This window comes from Rhinichthys klamathensis, unplaced genomic scaffold, assembly GCF_029890125.1.
Source record: "Rhinichthys klamathensis goyatoka isolate OS25496 unplaced genomic scaffold, OSU_Roscu_1.1 h1tg000303l_1, whole genome shotgun sequence".
Taxonomy (NCBI): domain Eukaryota; kingdom Metazoa; phylum Chordata; class Actinopteri; order Cypriniformes; family Leuciscidae; genus Rhinichthys; species Rhinichthys klamathensis.
Window position 1 is genome coordinate 2,568,836 of NW_026606822.1, and position 18,257 is coordinate 2,587,092.

Below are 18,257 nucleotides of genomic sequence, written 5' to 3' on the forward strand. Positions count from 1 at the left end.
GAACCGCCGAAGACGCAGTGGCTGAGTTTGTTTTCGAAGGGAATATTCCCCACGAGCAACGTCAATACTCTCATGTTTGCGCGAATCATTTCTCACCAGACTGCTTTATAAACGAGGGTCAGTATAAAGCTGGATTTGCTAAGAAGCTGCTCATGAAAAAAGGATCGGTACCAGATATTCATGTTCCTGCTGAATCTCCAGAAGAACGGAAGTGAGTTTAACGTTTTATTAAACTTTATATTAATATATTAATCTTTGCAAATCGCTAGCTGCACGCTTCACAATGAATGCGTCTAAGGTTTACACTCAGGGTACATTACGCCATGTTTTCTATGTATGTCGTTCTCAATATAATTCATAATCCCCCGTTTATACTGAACAACGCGTTATGGTTATTGTGTTATTGTGTTACAAACGGTGTACACAGAACAGAGGGGCGGAGTCAGCAAAGCTCATTATCATTTAAAGGCATATGCACTGAAACGGCGTGCTGAAAACAGAGCTGTTTTTGACCAGGTAAAATAAGTGTTTTCTTACAATACTAATGAGAATTTTTAATTAAAGTATATTACAAACTTTTAATTTAGACCCTAAAGAATCATACTAGCTTGTACAAAAATGGCATTATATGACCCCTTTAAGGGGGTTGATAAAATAATAAATAAAATACAATAAACAATAATAGAATGAATAAAAACAACTTTCACTTCCTTACCTCATACACTTTCACTGTATGAGCACAGGAACTTTATTATCGACTAAAAAGTCTCCTTTGTGTTTCACAGGGGAAATGGGTTTTGAGTGACCTCAAATGCACAAATTGAGGGGACTTTCTCTTTTTAGGTGAACTGCGCCTTTAAATACTAACTAAATGTGGCTCATACCGCCTCAGATATTAAACAAGGTTTTCACTTTCTGTACAGTACGACGAGGAGACGTCTCATTTATAGTGGACTTGGCCCGCACTCCAGTATTGAGCTGTCATTTAGTCAGCCAAATAGAATAAGTGGGGAGGATTAGACCAGCACAGTCATGCAGATAACACCTCTGACAGTCTTCCTTTCTCTCTCGCTCTCGCTCGAATACTAAACAGGCCACTGAGTGACAGCTTGTCAAAGGGCAAGAGTGGAGCGCTGAAACCTGGCAACCCAGGAGCAGGGCGATAACAAGCAGGTCAAAGAAAACAATTACGGCCCCGGCGCTTTCTAATGGACACACGGGAAATAATCATGTTCCTGTGTGTGTGTGTGTGTGTGTGTGTGTGTGTGTGTGTGTGTGTGTGTGTGTGTGTGTGTGTGTGTGTGTGCGTGTGTGCGTCTGTGTGTGAAATCCATTATGTCCCGACAGCCCTTGCAAAGTCATTTGTTGGTCCTCTCAGGTGTCTCATTTTTTCGACCACTTCAAGTGTTGTTCTTCCCCCCTCCCCTCCTCTCTCTTTTTCTGTCTATCTCTCAGTTGCGGCTTTCAGCGTTTCATTTCTCCCTGATTTCTCGCATTGTTTATTCACCCACTCAGACGAGCTTTCCATCTCGGTCTCGAGCGGCAATCACAACAAAACATAGATCAGTCACAGTAAGGCAACTCGTTTTGTTTCCATACATGTTGAAACGGAGTGATGCTTTTTTAGCACTGGCAGCCTCGGCGATGTGGCGGTTTCTCTCAATGAAGTTTAAAAGTCTTTTTTTTTTCTTTTAAATTCCATTCATCATGTGACTTGTTTACTCAGGGTTGTTTTTTTCCCCGACTTTTTACTCTTGTTTGACTTTGAGAGGGATGGGCTTATAGCACAGCGGCGGCCATTAGACATGAAGTGTCTCATTCAAGGGCTCAGAAAAAGTGGTTGGAGAAGGAATGAGATTTCTGTTCATTATATAGAGCTTTTACCCACTGGGCCGTGTGTTCAAGGCTCACCTATGCCGTTTCTAATGTCTGTATATCAGAATGTTGGCAAACATTCAATAAAAAGAACACAATCAGGAAGTAGACAGTGTTGATGTGGACATAATTTTGCATGTTAAGTAAAAATAATTCAGTCAAATTCAATTATAAAGCAAAATCTTGTCAAACACAATCAACATTTCTTAAGACATTTTCCTGGTCTCATTGCTAAAGATTTATCAGTGCTCTGCTCATTACTACAAACGCAAAAAAAAAAGAAAAAAAGAAGAAGTGATCATTCCATTAAAATGTCCGCCTCTAAAATGACTTAATGACATAAAGTGGTTCTATATGACAGCTGAAGGTCAGATCAAAATTAATTGCAATGGTAAAAAAAAAAAAAAAAAATCCCACACTTGTTTTTCTCATTGAATATTCTGTTTAAATATTCTATTAAAAAATCTAAACTAATTTTTGTGTAAAAAAAATGATTTAGCTTTGATTGGAGTTAACTTTATATTGTGGTTTTGATATTCAAATGTAATAACTTGTGTTATTTTTTCTGAATATATATAAATATATATTTAGACAGCAGCATAACAAGGTACAACAAATTAAACATAGTACACAGATGTTATTACAGATCAGGCTTAAACAAAAACATATTTTATACTATAAAAACATACACTCACCGGCCACTTTATTAGGTACCCCATGCTAGTAACGGGTTGGACCCCCTTTTGCCTTCAGAACTGCCTCAATTCTTCGTGGCATAGATTCAACAAGGTGCTGGAAGCATTCCTCAGGGAGTTTGGTCCATATTGACATGATGGCATCACACAGTTGCCGCAGATTTGTCGGCTGCACATCCATGATGCGAATCTCCCGTTCCACCACATCCCAAAGATGCTCTATTGGGTTGAGATCTGGTGACTGTGGAGGCCATTTTAGTACAGTGAACTCATTGTCATGTTCAAGAAACCAATTTGAAAAGATTAGAGCTTTGTGACATGGTGGAAGTAGCCATCAGAGGATGGGTACATGGTGGCCATAAAGGGATGGACATGGTCAGAAACAATGCTCAGGTAGGCCGTGGCATTTAAACGATGCCCAATTGGCACTAAGGGGCCTAAAGTGTGCCAGGAAAACATCCCCCACACCATTACACCACCACCACCAGCCTGCACAGTGGTAACAAGGCATGATGGTTCCATGTTCTCATTCTGTTTACGCCAAATTCTGACTCTAACATCTGAATGTCTCAACAGAAATCGAGACTCATCAGACCAGGCAACATTTTTCCAGTCTTCAACTGTTCAATTTTGGTGAGCTCTTGCAAATTGTAGCCTCTTTTTCCTATTTGTAGTGGAGATGAGTGGTACCCGGTGGAGTCTTCTGCTGTTGTAGCCCATCCGCCTCAAGGTTGTGCGTGTTGTGGCTTCACAAATGCTTTGCTGCATACCTCGGTTGTAACGAGTGGTTATTTCAGTCACTGTTGCCCTTCTATCAGCTCGAACCAGTCTGGCCATTCTCCTCTGACCTCTGGCATCAACAAGGCATTTCCGCCCACAGAACTGCCGCTCACTGGATGTTTTTTCTTTTTCGGACCATTCTCTGTAAACCCTAGAGATGGTTGTGCGTGAAAATCCCAGTAGATTAGCAGTTTCTGAAATACTCAGACCAGCCCTTCTGGCACCAACAATCATGCCACGTTCAAAGTCACTCAAATCAACTTTCTTCCCCATACTGATGCTCGGTTTGAACTGCAGGAGATTGTCTTGACCATGTCTACATGCCTCAATGCACTGAGTTGCCGCCATGTGATTGGCTGCTTAGAAATTAAGTGTTAACGAGCAGTTGGACAGGTGTACCTAATAAAGTGGCCGGTGAGTGTATTTTATACTATAAAATTTACGGGATGTTCTCCCCATCTTTACAGGGAGTCCTTGGCCTGAAAAAGGTTGATGACCCCATGTGGACAACGAATCTTATGTAGACATTGTGAAATATTAGACATATGAATGCATATGTATTCATAACCACACTCTTAAAAATAAAGGTTCTATATTGGTATCTATTGTTCCATAAAGTAACCCTTTTCAATGCACAAAAAGTTCTATAAAGTGGAAAAAGTTAGGGGAAAAATGGTTCTTTTAAGAAATGGTGACTGAAAGGTTCTTTGTGGAACCATAAAATGGTTCCACTATGAAAAATGGTTTGTCTTGAAACCCCCCTTTTGGAACTTTTATTTTAAAGAGTGCATATTATCTATTCAAAACTATAAGGGTTAAATGCATTAAAATACTAAGTGAATACTTCAACTACTCAATAAAAACTCTAGAAACTGTCGGTCCTTCAGACAGACATTGCAAAGGTATAGATGAACGGGAAAAGAAGCAACAGTAGCCAAAAAGAAATATATAAACTCCTAAATGCCTCAGGCTCAAGGATTTATTTAAATTAATCTAGAAGCCCTAAAGAAACACGCACACTGAGTGAACTGGATTATCCGATAGTCTGTCAGTTTCTGGATTAGCTATTAGGCAGTGCACAGATGATAAGAGACTTCACTGAGCTGCAAACGAGTAGCTGTCAGAGAGAGAGAGAGAGAGAGACAAATCCTAAGCTCCCTCGGGGTATATGATCTCTCATTAGTTTTAATTAATCATTCTTATTAATAATAGGCGTCTCCTCGCAACCTCGAAGAAATTAAAAATTCTGCCAGGCAAATAAAAAAATAAAAAATATGCATCTGAGTTAGATAAACTTGCCCTGCAATAAATAATCATGCTGCTGCTAAAATAGACAGGGCCGGGGGCTAATTTACATGGGTGGGCTGCCTCACCCCGGGCCCAATGAATAAACTTATGATTTATCATAGGACCATAGAGAGCTCTCGTCATCACCGGTAGACAACCTTTACGGGTGTTTTTTTTAATACAAATGAATCATTTTTTGCTTTAATGAACCCACTTTGCCATTTAAAAGGTGAAACTACACACACAAATATTTAAAGACTAGGTTATTGAAAGAAATCTCTATTCACAAGCAAGCTTGTGTTATCATTAACAAAAAGAGCACCAAAAGTATACAATGGTATGAGTACATTTAAATACCAAAGTTAAAGAAATGGTACTTGAATATACTCGTTCAGCACCAAAATATACACTACCAGTCAAAAGTCTGGACTCACTTACCTAAGTTAAATTTCTCATGATTTTAATTCTTAAAATTAGGATAAATTAAATTAGGATAAATTCAATATAAATATCGGGATAAATGTTTTAATTAAGTTTATGTAATTAAATATACATAAAAATACAGTAAAAAAATACCCTTAAGAAAAGAATTCATGTTTAAAAGACTAAGTGTCCAGAAGAAATGGGTGAGAAACACTGGAAATGCCGTGTTCAACTCTTATACGTCACGGCAGCTGGTTCACTCTCCTTTATTTATGTAAAAATACATTTTCATTTTTAAATTTTGTTTATTTAATAGATTTATTCAGAACCTGAGCAAATCATTTTTTTTATTTACTTTTTATATTGGAAAAGTTGGACCAGTTTGTGATGAAAAAAAGAAGTCAACAAGTGTCCAGCCCAAACTGAAACTCTTCAATGGTGTTTAAATATGAAATATAAAACAGAAATAACACTACATGTTGTTATTTCCTAGTTTTCAGAACTAATTTCTTCTAAAATGTGCAAAATAGCCATAATAAAGTGAGCAGGTCCATCAAAACCTTTCATTGATAATATACAGTATAACCATAGTATTACCATCTCGTACCATCCAGGTATCACGCCACTGTACTCATTGTAAGGAATTTCACACTCTCGTCTATAGGTCGACCTGTGGATTTTACCGATAAGGTTGGACCACGCTGGCCGATAACCGATTAATCAACCGATAATTTTAAAAATGGATACTGAATGAAACAAACATAACACATAAAATAGTGCTGAACTTTAATACAAAAATTAAAAACTGTACTGAACCATAAAAATGTACTACTTTTTAAATATAAATATTTACATATTAATTATACATTGATCATTCATGTTAGTTCACAGTGCATTAACTAAAGTTAAGAGAATCGAGTTTAAAATGTAAAAATGTATGATCAAATGTTGAAATTAACGATGAACAATACTTTTATTAACCTCAGTTGATGTTACAAATGGACTCTTACTGTAAAGTGTTATATAAATACAAACAGTCATGCTTAAAGATGGCCATATTTAAATATCTACACAAAGGCCATAGCATTGAAATTCGGCACATATGTATATTGTTTGTATCCTCTCCCACTTTATTTGCATTTCTGATTTGTTTATATGTTTCTGTCAGCTGCATGAACATAAGCCTATCAATTTGTTATTTACATCACTAGCTTGAAAAAATGCAACTTCACTGAATAACAAATGCATAAATGCGACCAGCTGGATACAAACTAATTCAAATAGATGGTAACAATCGTGACATTGAACATTTGGGTCAGACTTGTGTGTGTTTTTGTCACATTGGTTTAACTGCTTGATAGGCTACAACTAATGTTAGCGTCCTCGAAGCCTCGACAGCAAACATACTGCTGTTCTCCACTCCAGTCAACAAATTAATTAGCCTACTTTAATAATGATATGTAAATATGTATTGTAGTGTACTGTAAACATAGCGTTTTGTTGTCTGTTGTTTTTGGTGTGTTTTAAATCCTTCTCACGTGTCAAAACAAACTCCTGGAGGCATCAGTGATTTGGCCTCTAGGGGCCGCTCTCGTACTGTATAAAGACAGCGGACACTTCTCAGCTGCTCCAGCAATGACAGGGAAAAACGATCCGTATGGATTGTTGCCGATAGCCGAAAAACGATCAGTTGGTCAACTTTTACAGAGAAGACTGCTGAAAGTGTGACGTCTGACGACAGGAGGATGACAAGAAACGCTGAGAGTTAAGACACGTTAGGTCTTCCCTGTTTGGCTCTCTGCTGCCAGCTGAAGATATTCAATTAAATGCCAAATGAAAATCTTTCAGTGGGATAACTGCCACTTTTAAATCAATTATGGCACACTCAACCGCTTTGCCCATAGGCATAAGACAGTTAGATCTACTGCACCAGTTGTGCACTAAAACAGCTTTTAAATGAAGCAAACATCAATAAAATACAAGAGACATCCATCAATATGCGGAATAAATGTAATGGAAGCATTTAGTCCTGTATGTCCTGAGGGTCCCATGGTACAGTAATGGAATCAAACAGTAATACCATGGTACTTTGATATATATAATGGTACTACTAAATGACTACCATGCTCACATACGATAGTATTTACATGCTACTTCAAAGAATACCATGCGCACAATAGAATCAGGTCCAAAAAAAAGATACTTTTTTGTAATAGTCTTTTTATGTTGATAGCCTTGCTTTCATTTCCTCAGACTGGTGAATAAAGATAGGCCTTTACTTGTCAAGCTGTTCACTGAAGCACAGAGAAAGTCTTGTTGGCCCTGCCAAAATTACAAGCAAAGATAGAATGGAACACAAATTATCCTCGCAACAAGAGCCAGGCTACAGACGTGACGCTAAAAAAGCATTGAAATTTTAAAACACTGGTCTATTGGGGCTTATTAAAAGAACATGTTAAGCCATGAAAGATATTACAGAAGCATGTCGCATTTGCTCAACAGGTCAACAGCACGTGAGAAGTGTGAAACAATCAAAGCTTACAGATATTTCCAAAAGTCAACTAAAATTGCCTTGGTTTCATTAGCCATGCATGCCCAGAAAGACAATTAGCAATTACTGTTTTAATATTTGTCCATTGCGGTTGGCTGTTGATTAACTTTATTGTCTGAGTGTCAGTCTTTAGCACACAGACCTACAGCCAAAAGCTGAAATACACAAACGGCAGGAAAATTTTGTTTATTAAACATATATAATAATCTGCATTACTTAACATTCTGTCCACTGATTAAAATTATTTTTGTTTAATGTTTTTAATCATTTGTCAAAAATTGAGTGAGGATGTTGTGTTTTCATCATTATATATCAACATCTCTGTTTCCATGTCTAACTTGTACAAAATGGTAGAAATTATTGTGACAAGTTCTCACAGTTTCAACTCAATTTTCTACAATTAAATTCAAAGTGGTTGAACACATGCAAGGAACTTATTATCACCACAGGTTGCAATTTTGGAATCCCTTTATTTCATTTAAGGCATTAATTAAACTTCAGTTTTCAATTTTTGTGTGTTTTACAGTAATCCAGGACATGTTCTACTAGACGTTATTGGCTTATTTCAACATTAAAACAGCTATTTGAAAAATAATTGACTTTTCTAACCTTCCAGGTAAGATTAAAATAGACAGTTCTCTATTTTGCTTTACAGTCAATAATTTCTTCTAAGCACATCTGAAAACTTAGTTCTTTAAATCCTCCCCATCAATCAACTGCATCATTATTATTATAATTTAGCTCTTCAGTATTTTCTTTGAACACTTCCGGTTATTCACGACAAAGAAAAGACGGTATTCAAAAAAAATATATTATCATATTTAAAACAAAAGAAACGGAGAAATCTTTCCTATTCTAGGACAATTCCTCATCGACCCACGATTCAACCGGTGATGCTGTGGTTCAGGGTTTGGATGTGCCCAGAGCGCCACCCGCCGGCGGAAAGATGAACTGCAGTCATTCAGGACGGAACGGACGCGGTGGCCGATTCCCTCACTCTATACGAGACTATTTTAAGATCTCATCGCCGAGCTCAACAATTCCCTTAAACCGATCACTGATAAATGAGAAACTTTATAAATGACCACAAACACAAATTACAAATAGCTAAAATTAGGAGAAGTGACTGAGTAAACTTTTCTTCATCCAGTCTGAGGTAGGCTATCATAGACAGAATATAATATGTTACCATGTTTTGGTTAGGGTTAGGGTTTTTAATATTTTTTTTAAACCCAACGGTTGGGTTTGTCCATATTTGAACCAAACATATGGTGAAACAACCCAGCATTTTTTATATAATATAATGCAATATGATATATTATAGTAGCCTACAATATAATGTTTTAGAGATGTCGTCTTTCCAGACAAAATCAGATCAACTTGAGTCCACGCTAGTACTGAGGTAATAGCCTACCGATACAGTTCCGTTTTAAAACATGTCTGATATGACTAAAAAAAGTCAAAAACGATTAAAAAAAAGCAAACACCAAATCTATTAGAATTCATATTCATCTGACGTTATAACATTAAGTTACATCTCCCGTCAGAACACCGTCATTAATAAACAAGACACAATAATTAAAGTTTCATCCCGTCTTGGGTTACGGCATTCAAACCTCGCGTAACCTCCGCAAAGTGGCCAAAAGAAAGAGAACGGAATGCAAACTTGCCTGGAAAGAACTCTCCAAATGTGAGTTGAACGTGGAAAATGAGCAGCAGAACGGCGAAGTAGTTCCTTTGGTCCATTCTTGCGGTCACTACTTCACACACTCGCTGTCCGTGCGTGCGCGAGAGAGCTGACTGCGCGGACGCTTTCCCGGCATTGGTGATGTAGCGCGCGCGACTCAAGCCGGCAGTCGACAGCTGTCTGATTGTTGGGTTTCTGTACTGCTACGACAGGGTGTTTGGGGAGGAGAGTGGGTGCGAATGAACGAGGAGAGGGTTCCAATATATCCCCCAGGTCCTTAGACCTGCCTGCCAGCCCGTTCTGACACGAAATACTGGTGAGATGATGGTTTACACACTACAGCGCGCGCTGAAGACGCTACGGTGCGCACTTGCGCGCTGCCTAAAAGTAATTCTACACCCTCTGAGCAATGAGTGAGGGAGGTTCTAGGACACTCTAGTTTCTTTGTTTTCCATGGTGTTATATAGCTACAGTGGCCCCGAAAGTATTTGGACACTTAAGCCACACTTTAAACTGTATGAATAATGTGGGATTACATAAAATATCAAATCAAGTAGCATCTATTTCAAAGATAGCAGAAGCACTTTTAATGCTAAATATCTCACCAATAAATTGTCCAAATAATGGATATAGCCTATGCTTAATGCTCAACATGAATTTAAAATGGAGACTTTCTGGTGGCCAAACTTTATATGTGTATACATAGGCTACACATTCACACATAGACACATACATTAATACATACATAAACATACATACATACATAACACACACACACACACACTATACAGTACCGGTCAAAACTTTGGAAACATTAGTATTTTTAATGTTTTTGAACAAAAGTATCTTATGCTCATCAAGCCTGAGGAAAAAATACGTAATAATTTTGAGAAATATTTTTACAATTTAAAATAATGGCTGAATTTTAAGCTGAATTTTCAGCATCATTACTCCAGTCTTCAGTGTCACATGATCCTTCAGAAATCATTCTAATATGCTGATTTGATACTTAGTTATTATCAATGTTGGTAACAGTTGTGCTGCTGAATATTGTTTTGGAACCTGTGACACTTTTTTTCAGGATTCTTTGATGAATAAAAAGGCTAGGGAGATCTGAGACAAAAAGGTACAGTTAGTCAGAGCATAACTGATTTGCAGATGGAACTTGTTTGATATTTGTGTTAAATTGTTTTTTGTTGCCAGTGTATCCTATATAGCAGGGGTATTCAATTAAAATTCTAAGAGGTCCAGTTAGAGAAAATTTCATCAAGCAAAGGTCCGCAACATCACAATGACTAACGTTATCTAATGACTAAGCGTTATCATTCAGTGCCACAGCCTAGTAGTTGTATGAAAATATGTAAGTAGCCTAGTCAACAGACGACTGTCAAATAAAATAAAAGTCCAATTCAATAATATTTCAACAATATTTATTGTCAGTTTATATATTGAACTGTAGGGATCATAAATAATAAGTACTCTAATAATAAATTATCAATTTAAATAAAATAAAGGCTGCATTTAAAAATAAATGATAAATAAATAAAACACAACAGAGAGCTTTTGAAAAATGTGCATCTCAAAATAAAGTGCTTAATTTTAGAAAAATTAAATAAAAAGTATAGCTTGAGTTTCCCTTTTACTTTATAGCTAACTCCCTTTCACATCTTAAGTTTAAATTAATTTTAACTTAATTTTAACATTTTATAATAAACAATCTCAACACATATTAACAATTGAACAGCTTTAACACCTCCTTTTCTCTTTCTTTCCCTTTTATATCCCACTTCCCCACCTTTTCTTGCTTAGTGAGAAAAGTGAGCCCTTGCTTGTCCTGCCAGGATTTTAAATCTGGGCTGGAATGGTGTTAGGGCCATTCTCATACACATGTGTAGGTGCTCGTTGGTGAGCCTGGATCTATATTTGCTTTTAATAATGTTCATTGTGGAGAAAGCTGCCTCACAGTTGTATGTGGAGCCAAACATGGTAAAGATGTACACTTTCCTCAGACCTGGGAAAGCGGTCTCTGAGACCATTTGAAGCCAGAAAGTGGCAGGATCTGTTTTTCCAAAATGCTCATTCAAGGCCACATCTGCTTGGAGATCGACCAGTTGCATCTGGAGAGGCCCAGCATTTGCCCACTTGAAGAGCAGTGTGACTTCCTTTGAGAACCCCCTGAGATCTGTGATGAGGAATGGGTTCTGAATGAACAGGGTGAGCTGCTGTCCAAAGCTGAAGCTGTCAAAACGCTTGCTGAAATTTACAATCAGCTTGTCAACAAAGTCAACAAAAGAAGACACCTCTCTCCCACCCTGAACCTGTTCCTTCACAGTTGGGAAGTGTGCACAGTCTCCCTGCAGGTCTTCCCTAAACAATGCAAGTTTCCTCTGAAAGGAACGGACAGCTGTCATCAGATCACAAACTGAATTGTCCTTGCCCTGTAGCTTTAAATTCAGTTCATTCAAGTGTGAAGTGATATCAACCAAAAAAGCCACAATATCCATCTTCTTGTCATCCTCCAAAAAGAGAGAAAATGTTTCTGCCTTCTGGCTCTTCAGCTGTGTCAAGAAAGCTGCGATTTCCCCTCGGATAGACCAAAAGCGCTCCAACACCCTACCTTTGCTGAGCCATCTTACATTGTTGTGTAGCAGAAGGTCATCAGCATTTGCATCAACTTCTCTGAGGAATTCCCTGAGCATGCGATGCTGATGGGAAGAGGAAGCTCTGAGAAAGTTTATCATTCTCATCATTGTGTTCATCACCTCAGCATACTCGTCTGACAGGGTGGAGCACAGGACTGACTGATGAATTATGCAATGGTAAGAGATGAGTTGAGGATTGTCCTCTTTCATTCTTGCCACAGCTCCTCTCTCTCTCCCTACCATGGCAGGGGCTCCATCTGTGGTTATTGAAACCACTTGTTTCAGCTCTATTGCCCTCTTCGTTAACATCTTCTTTATGGCCAGGTAGATGTCCTCTCCTCTTGTACTGGTCTGAAGGGGTGTGACACCTAACAGGTCTTCACAGAACTTTTCCTTGTCCTTGTTAAAGAACCTTACAAAAACTAACAGCTGAGCATTGTCAGACACATCAGTGGACTCATCTACAGCTAAGCCTATGCATGGTGCCTTGTGAATTGCTTCATCCAGCTGAGCTAGCACATCCTGGGTTAATATTTCTGTTTTCTTTGTGGCTGATGATGCTGACATAGGTATTTGCTTGATTTTTACACACATGTCTTCTTTTTGTTTTCCCTCAAGTAAGGTTTCAGCTACCGCACTCATGCACTCCTTGACAACCCCTGCATCAGTAAATGTTTTTTTATGTTGGCCCAAAATCCAAGCAACTTTAAGGGAAACATTCGTTAGCACGTTGTTGGGCAGTGAATGAATGTGTTAGGATTCTGCTGGATCGATCATATTGGGCTTTTAGATCGTTTATTTTCTGTGCCCTCAGTGCGGATTTAAGTGGGTATGTTTGGTCAAACGATTTGTGCTTTGTCTCATAGTGGCGCTTCACATTGCCGCTCTTAATAATCGCGACAGTCTCTGAACATATGAGACATACCGGTTTTGAACTGCCCGTAGGAAGAATGAACATGAAAGAATCTGTCCATTCTTGATTGAAAGCTCTGTTTTCGCTGTCCACTTTTCTTTTTTTAGAGCACGCCATGTAAAACGTCGTCTCTCTTTCGTCTCGTCTCTCCCTGTGTGTGTGTGTGTGTGTGTGTGTGTGTGTCTCGCGCGCGCTGACTCGAGTAGCATCACATGACGATTTACAACGCATGCTATTGGTCGGTGACTTTCCTGGGCCGCGCTAAACCAGTACCATAAATGCTAGAAAAGCTGCGCAGGTTAAAATAGAAACGCTCCGTCAAACGTTAATAATTCTCAATAATGTATGGGTTATTGGTCCGGGTCCGGACAGAACGGCGGCTGGGTCCGGATCCGGACCGCGGTCCGCCTATTAGTGACCTCTGCTATATAGCTTACAATACAGCATATCCAACACAACCATTGACTGCACAGAGATATATTTTGTGCATGTGTGAGCAAGAGAACACAAGATCTAGTTGAGAAATGCTCATGGTCAACTCCATGGTTCATTTATAAGATAGAAACTCCCTGAGTCAGTGGGCAGATTTCAGTTACAGTGTTTTATGGTAGCCTAATTTATGAATTCATTATTTAGTGATGTGAAAATCAATGCCTCATTAACACAGAAAGGTGCCCTTTCATTCTTCATACCAGCCCACACTTGTCCATGAACCTTCACTCCACTCTCAATCTTCTATGCTCATCTCGTCCTATACGTTTCAGTAGCATAAAGGCATTTTTAAACAAAATTAATCTCTGAATTAAAGCAGAACAGCTATCAACAATGCAGGTTATGGCACATTGTGTATTTGGTCTTATTAATGCTTATTAAAGCGGCGATAAAAAGGAAGTAGCAACAGATATTTTCTTCCATATTGTGACGTACATCCGAGTAAAACGGATTATTGAAAATAAAAGTTAATGGTCTTGGTTCGGTCCCTCAGTTGTTGATTGGACGGAGGCAGCACTGAACGCAAGCTTGCACTCAATTGTGAGAAAGGGGCGGGGTTAAGCAGACCAAATTATTAGAAAAGTCTTCCATGCGTCACCAGAGAAAAGTCTGATTCACGACTTATGATATTTTGGTCAAAAATGTTTTAAATTAAAACACATGCATGCTTGATTCGTTCAAAATAAGATAAATAACATGCATTTAGAAAACATTATATTACATTTCTGTCCAAAATGAGACAGCATATCTCGAATGTGCTTCCTTATAACTTTAAAATCAATGTGCACCACCATGCCCCCAGTCAGCCACTCCCCATCTCATAACTCTGCAAGACAGCAAGAACTTATTTCCATGCTAAATAGAATGGCTTCAGATCAGAATTACAATAAGCGGACAAGAGTCAACGGTGTGTGATTTCCCCCCTTCCTCTGAATGCACACAGATACAGTGTGATATTCAGTGTGATATTGTTTTCAAAAACGCTTAGAGGGGTAAAATAAAGTGGAGCTGTTTCAAGCTTATATGACATACAATGATAAACTAATATTGTGCACATGTCTGTAATAACGCTTCATATAAAATATAATCACCAGATACTTTTATGATTGACACCCAATTCAAGGCATGTGGCCATAACCACAGAATCAGCAGTTCTGTAGTCATCATGAAATCAAAATTGACAATTCTTATTTTTTTTATGTAATATTGCAGTAATATTGTAATACTGCAGTTGGCACATCATTATTATTTTTTTTAAATCCATGTGCCTCAATCTTTAATCAAAATAACTTCTGCTCCCATTTGCAGCAACATCTCGTCTCTTCTCTGATGATGTGTTCACTGGCATGAGGGTGGGGCAACCTGTCAATCACATGAGATCCACCAATAGCAATCCACAAACATCCAATCAATTCCTCAAGGACAAAATCAAGTCCCACCCTTTCTTGAATGTCACAATAGAGTCACACTCACAATAGAAGAAAAAACTATCGCAACTTCCATTTCACGCCGACTTCAAGTGCATTGATATGGATGAGTCAATCATACAAAATGTATATATATATATTTGATTTGATACACTGCCGATTTTCCAGGTTTTCCCACTTACAAAGCATGTAGAAGTCTGTAATTTTTATCATAGGTACTCTTCAACTGTGAGGTACGGAATCTAAAACAAAAATCCAGAAAATCACATTGTATGATTTTTAAGTAATTCATTTGCATTTTATTGCATGACATAAGTATTTGATACATCAGAAAAGCAGACCTTAAAGGAGAACTCCGGGCAATTTTTAAGTTAATCTTGATCGTTAGACCTTTGTGAGTACTGACTATAGGAAAAAAAACGAACCGGATTGGTGCTTGCTACGCGGAGCTGCGACCGCGAATGCCCAGAGCTCCCACCCAGCTAAAACGGCAGCTATGGGGGCATCGACATAAAGAGCGTTTTTGAGCCTCTTAAAATGTCTGTCCAACATGAACAGGGACCCTACATGTGAACAAGATGCGTTTAGCAACTTAGCCATTGTTTCAACTCACCTAAATAGTCTTTTAGACGGCAAGCTGTAGTCTCGCGCTGCAGTCCCGTGCTGTAGCCGGAAAAGGTAAACAATGTCCAGGTGGGAGGAGCCATTTCTTCTTCACTTGTAAGCAACTCTGATCATAACTTGTCGCACATGATCAACGCTCCTCCCACCTGGACATTGTTTACCTTTTCCGGCTACAGCACGGGACTGCAGCGCGAGACTACAGCTTGCCGTCTAAAAGACTATTTAGGTGAGTTGAAACAATGGCTAAGTTGCTAAACGCATCTTGTTCACATGTAGGGTCCCTGTTCATGTTGGACAGACATTTTAAGAGGCTCAAAAACGCTCTTTATGTCGATGCCCCCATAGCTGCCGTTTTAGCTGGGTGGGAGCTCTGGGCATTCGCGGTCGCAGCTCCGCGTAGCAAGCACCAATCCGGTTCGTTTTTTTTCCTATAGTCAGTACTCACAAAGGTCTAACGATCAAGATTAACTTAAAAATTGCCCGGAGTTCTCCTTTAATATTTGGTACAGAAACCTGTGCTTGCAATTACAGAGATCATACGTTTCCTGTAGTTCTTGACCAGGTTTGCACACACTGCAGCAGGGATTTTGGCCCACTCCTCCATACAGACCTTCTCCAGATCCCTCAGGTTTCAGGGCTGTCGCTGGGCAATACGGACTTTCAGCTCCCTCCAAAGATTTTCTATTGGGTTCAGGTCTGGAGACTGGCTAGGCCACTCCAGGACCTTGAGATGCTTCTTACGGAGCCACTCCTTAGTTGCCCTGGCTGTGTGTTTCGGGTCGTTGTCATGCTGGAAGACCCAGCCACGACCCATCTTCAATGCTCTTACTGAGGGAAGGAGGTTGTTGGACAAGATCTCGCGATACATGGCCCCATCCATCCTCCCCTCAATACGATGCAGTCGTCCTGTCCCCTTTGCAGAAAAGCATCCCCAAAGAATGATGTTTCCACCTCCATGCTTCAGGGTTGGGATGGTGTTCTTGGGGTTGTACTCATCCTTCTTCTCTTCCTCCAAACACGGCGAGTGGAGTTTAGACCAAAAAGCTCTATTTTTGTCTCATCAGACCACATGACCTTCTCCCATTCCTCCTCTGGATCATCCAGATGGTCATAGGCAAACTTCAGACGGGCCTGGACATGCGCTGGCTTGAGCAGGGGGACCTTGCGTGCGCTGCAGGATTTTAATCCTTGACGACGTAGTGTGTTACTAATGGTTTTCTTTGAGACTGTGGTCCCAGCTCTCTTCAGGTCATTGACCAGGTCCTGCCGTGTAGTTCTGGGCTGATCCCTCAACTTCCTCATGATCATTGATGCCCCACGAGGTGAGATCTTGCATGGAGCCCCAGACCGAGGGAGATTGACCGACATCTTGAACTTCTTCCATTTTCTAATGATTGCGCCAACTGTTGTTGCCTTCTCACCAAGCTGCTTGCCTATTGTCCTGTAGCCCATCCCAGCCTTGTGCAGGTCTACAATTTTATCCCTGATGCCCTTACACAGCTCTCTGGTCTTTGCCATTGTGGAGAGGTTGGAGTCTGTTTGATTGAGTGTGTGGACAGGTGTCTTTTATACAGGTAATAGGTTCAAACTGGTGCAGTTAATACAGGTAATGAGTGGAGAACAGGAGGGCTTCTTAAAGAGAAACTAACAGGTCTGTGAGAGCCGGAATTTTTACTGGTTGGTAGGTGATCAAATACTTATGTCATGCAATAAAATGCAAATTAATTACTTAAAAATCATACAATGTGATTTTCTGGATTTTTGTTTTAGATTCCGTCACTCACAGTAGAAGAGTACCTACGATAAAAATAACAGACTTCTACATGCTTTGTAAATTATTTTAAAGGTCCCGTTCTTCATGTTTTTTTGAAGCTTTGATTGTGTTTACAGTGTGCAATATAACATGTGTTCATGTTTCGCGTGTAAAAAACAGTATTTTTCACACAATTTACTTATCTGTATACCGCTGTTTTCACTGTCCAAAAAACGGCCTGATGACTTCCTTGTTCTATGAAGTCCCTCCTTCAGAAACACGTAATGAGTTCTGATTGTGCCAGCGGTTCCTGTGTTGTGATTCGACAGCAGCTTATCGCACGTTGCCCGGAAAGGTCACGCCTCTTACCATAAATTGGAGATGCATGCGCAGCTGAAGTGCTTCTTCTCCGTGGGAGCGCAACAAGACCACGCCCCCTTTTTTTGTGTATTCCTGTGGGCGGAGATGAGTCAAAAAACTGTTCTTGTTACGTCATTAAAAAAGGAAGTAGAGGGATGTAGTCCAAACCGGCCGTTCGCTGTATGCTTTGAAAGGGGACTTCTGTTAAATAAAATATCTCGCTAGGCATTGAACTTTGAGCTTTATAATTTTACAAGTATTATTTATGCTCTAACAGCAACATTACACACTAATTAAAGTTTGAAAAATGGAATCGCGAAGAACGGGACCTTTAAATAAGACACAAGAGTTACATTTAAATGTAATAAATTTTAAAAAGACATGTATTAAATTTGAATGTAATACAATTTGAAAATTAAAAAGAAAAATTATGTAAAATTAATAACAAATATTCACGGTAACTAAAAAAATAGCACAAGATGGTTTTGGATCTTTCTCAAATCATCCTGCTGAACATGATCATCATGTTTTACACAAACTTGTGCGGTTCATGTCAGCTCGAGTGATGCTGTCATTAAAGCAAAAGGCAGACAAACTAAATACTAAGAAATAGAAAATTCATAAAAAATTTCCAGTCCAACCTCCCACTCAAATTATTATGCTGACACAATCACTTGTAATGAAAAAAATCTGTATTAAATTAGAGAATAGCAAAATATATGTATTGTCTAGTGGTCTCAGACATGCC

General features: G+C 39.1%; 1 protein-coding gene across 18 annotated transcripts in view; it reads right to left on the reverse strand.

Annotated features, from left to right (window-relative positions):
- The window catches only part of ptprt (protein tyrosine phosphatase receptor type T), a 274,244-nt gene extending 264,589 nt beyond the window's left edge, over positions 1-9,655 (reverse strand). For 13 of the 18 annotated variants that reach the window (XM_056270640.1, XM_056270639.1, XM_056270636.1 and 10 more), the window contains exon 1: positions 9,278-9,655. In XM_056270640.1, the coding sequence (XP_056126615.1) occupies positions 9,278-9,357 (80 nt within the window). In that variant the 5' untranslated portion in view covers positions 9,358-9,655. The remainder of the gene's footprint in view (positions 1-9,277) is intronic. The other 5 variants (XM_056270641.1, XM_056270642.1, XM_056270643.1 and 2 more) reach the window with 1 other exon arrangement.
- Positions 9,656-18,257: the final 8,602 nt, after the last annotated feature.